This window comes from Rutidosis leptorrhynchoides, chromosome 4, assembly GCF_046630445.1.
Source record: "Rutidosis leptorrhynchoides isolate AG116_Rl617_1_P2 chromosome 4, CSIRO_AGI_Rlap_v1, whole genome shotgun sequence".
Lineage (NCBI taxonomy): Eukaryota > Viridiplantae > Streptophyta > Magnoliopsida > Asterales > Asteraceae > Rutidosis > Rutidosis leptorrhynchoides.
Genome location: NC_092336.1, coordinates 250,565,332 through 250,567,071, shown reverse-complemented (window position 1 = coordinate 250,567,071; position 1,740 = coordinate 250,565,332). Strand labels below are relative to the sequence as shown.

Genomic DNA, 1,740 nt, shown 5'->3' with positions numbered 1-1,740 from the left:
ATGTTATATATTGAAGCTGATTTGATGTACAGGGTCTTTTATTACACATTTTCAAATGTTGATAGGTACAGGGGCTGATCTTGTATTTATGCTATAGTGTAAGGGCCTGTTCTGTCAATTTTGTATTTAGGTTTGTTAGAAGTTGTTAGGGTTTTTTAGTAGAAGTTAGAGTAGAGAGTTGGTATATATGTAGATGTATGTCTGGATCATGAACTTAATCGAAATGAATCTAAATTGCAATTGCACAAATTCTATTAATCTTCTCATGGTATCAGATCAATTCTTAGATTAACGATCTTCAATTGCAATTTTTTGTTTCAATTTCAAGTAATTTTGCTTCCGCTTATTTCAATTTCAAATGGATCCACAACAGCAACAACAACTTTTTCAAAATCCATTGTATTTGCATTCGTCAGATGGACCTGGTTCACTTTCGATTCAAGAGAAGCTATCTGGAGCTCAAAACTATCGATCATGGCGTAGATCAATGGAAATTGCTCTATCCACAAAGCGTAAGCTAGGGTTTGTTACTGGATCTGTAATCCGTCCAGCTAATGATTTTAATCAGACTGAACTTTGGGATACTTGCAACAATATGGTGATCAGCTGGATCATGAGTTCTGCTTCTGAATCCATAGTGAAGTCTATTATGTTTGTTGATACTGCATCTGCTATCTGGAAGCAATTGGAGAAAAGGTTTGCTTTAAGTAATGGTTCCAGAAAATATAAACTGCATAAAGATACATATTCTTGTGATCAAAATGGCATTTCTGTTAGTGAGCATTATACCAAAATGAAGTGTATTTGGGAAGAAATTGACTCAATGAGTGAACTGCCTAGGGTTACTAATGTTTCTCCTGAGATTACTAATTTTCTGAATGCTTTGACAAAACAGAAGGAAGAAGAACATCTATTTCAGTTTCTTAATGGTTTAGATGAACAATTTTCTGCTTTGAGGAGTCAGTTGTTGCTAATGAGTCCTTTACCTAGTGTTGAGGTGGCTCGTTCTATGTTGCAATAAGAGGAATCTCAAAGAGAGATGTTTACTTCTGTTCAAAATCAAGAGATGACTGCTTTGTTTAGCAAGTCAACTACTAGTGATGATAAATGTACCTTTTGTGGTCATAAGTGGCATTCACCAGATAAGTGTTGGGAGAAAATTGGCTATCCTCCTTGGCATTACAAGGGGAGATTGAATGCTAAAAGGTCAGCTCAGGTCAAACCTACTCAAGTCAAGAAGAATGTGAACTATAATGCTGTCAAGAAGACTGCAGCCACTGTTCAAGGAAATAATGTTGTGTTCACTACTGAACAATTTGAGCAGTTGTGGAAATGTTTACCTACCATTGCATAAAATGATGCTATTTGTCAAGTTACTAAATCTGATGATGAGCTTGACAATCATTTTGCTGCAGGTATACTCTCTAAACATAATTCTGTTAATCAATGGATTCTTGATACAGGGGCAACAGATCACATGACTTCAGATGTTAATGGCCTAAGTAATCTAAAGTCTTTAGTTGTTAAACCCTATATAAGATTACCAAATGGTAATACTTCTGTTATCTCTCATATTGGACAAGTGAAAATAAAAAATCAGATGATGTTAAAAGAAGTACTTGTAGTACCTTCTTTTAAGCTAAATCTCATGTATGTGTCAAAACTAACAAGAGACAGTCAATGTATAGTATTTTCTATACTTTGTTCTGTTTGATTCAGGACTTGAGAACACAGAAGGTG

The 1,740-nt window shown here is 34.9% G+C and overlaps 1 protein-coding gene across 1 annotated transcript; it reads left to right on the top strand.

Moving 5' to 3' along the window:
- The first annotated feature begins 358 nt into the window (after nucleotides 1-358).
- On the top strand, nucleotides 359-1,021 carry LOC139841558 (uncharacterized). The gene has a single exon (XM_071831768.1). The coding sequence runs from the start codon at nucleotides 359-361 to the stop codon at nucleotides 1,019-1,021; it is 663 nt and encodes a 220-aa protein (XP_071687869.1).
- Nucleotides 1,022-1,740: the final 719 nt, after the last annotated feature.

What these genes read in the sequence shown, in the direction of transcription:
- LOC139841558 (XM_071831768.1), top strand. Translation starts at nt 359, where the DNA reads ATGGATCCACAACAGCAACAACAACTTTTTCAAAATCCATTGTATTTG.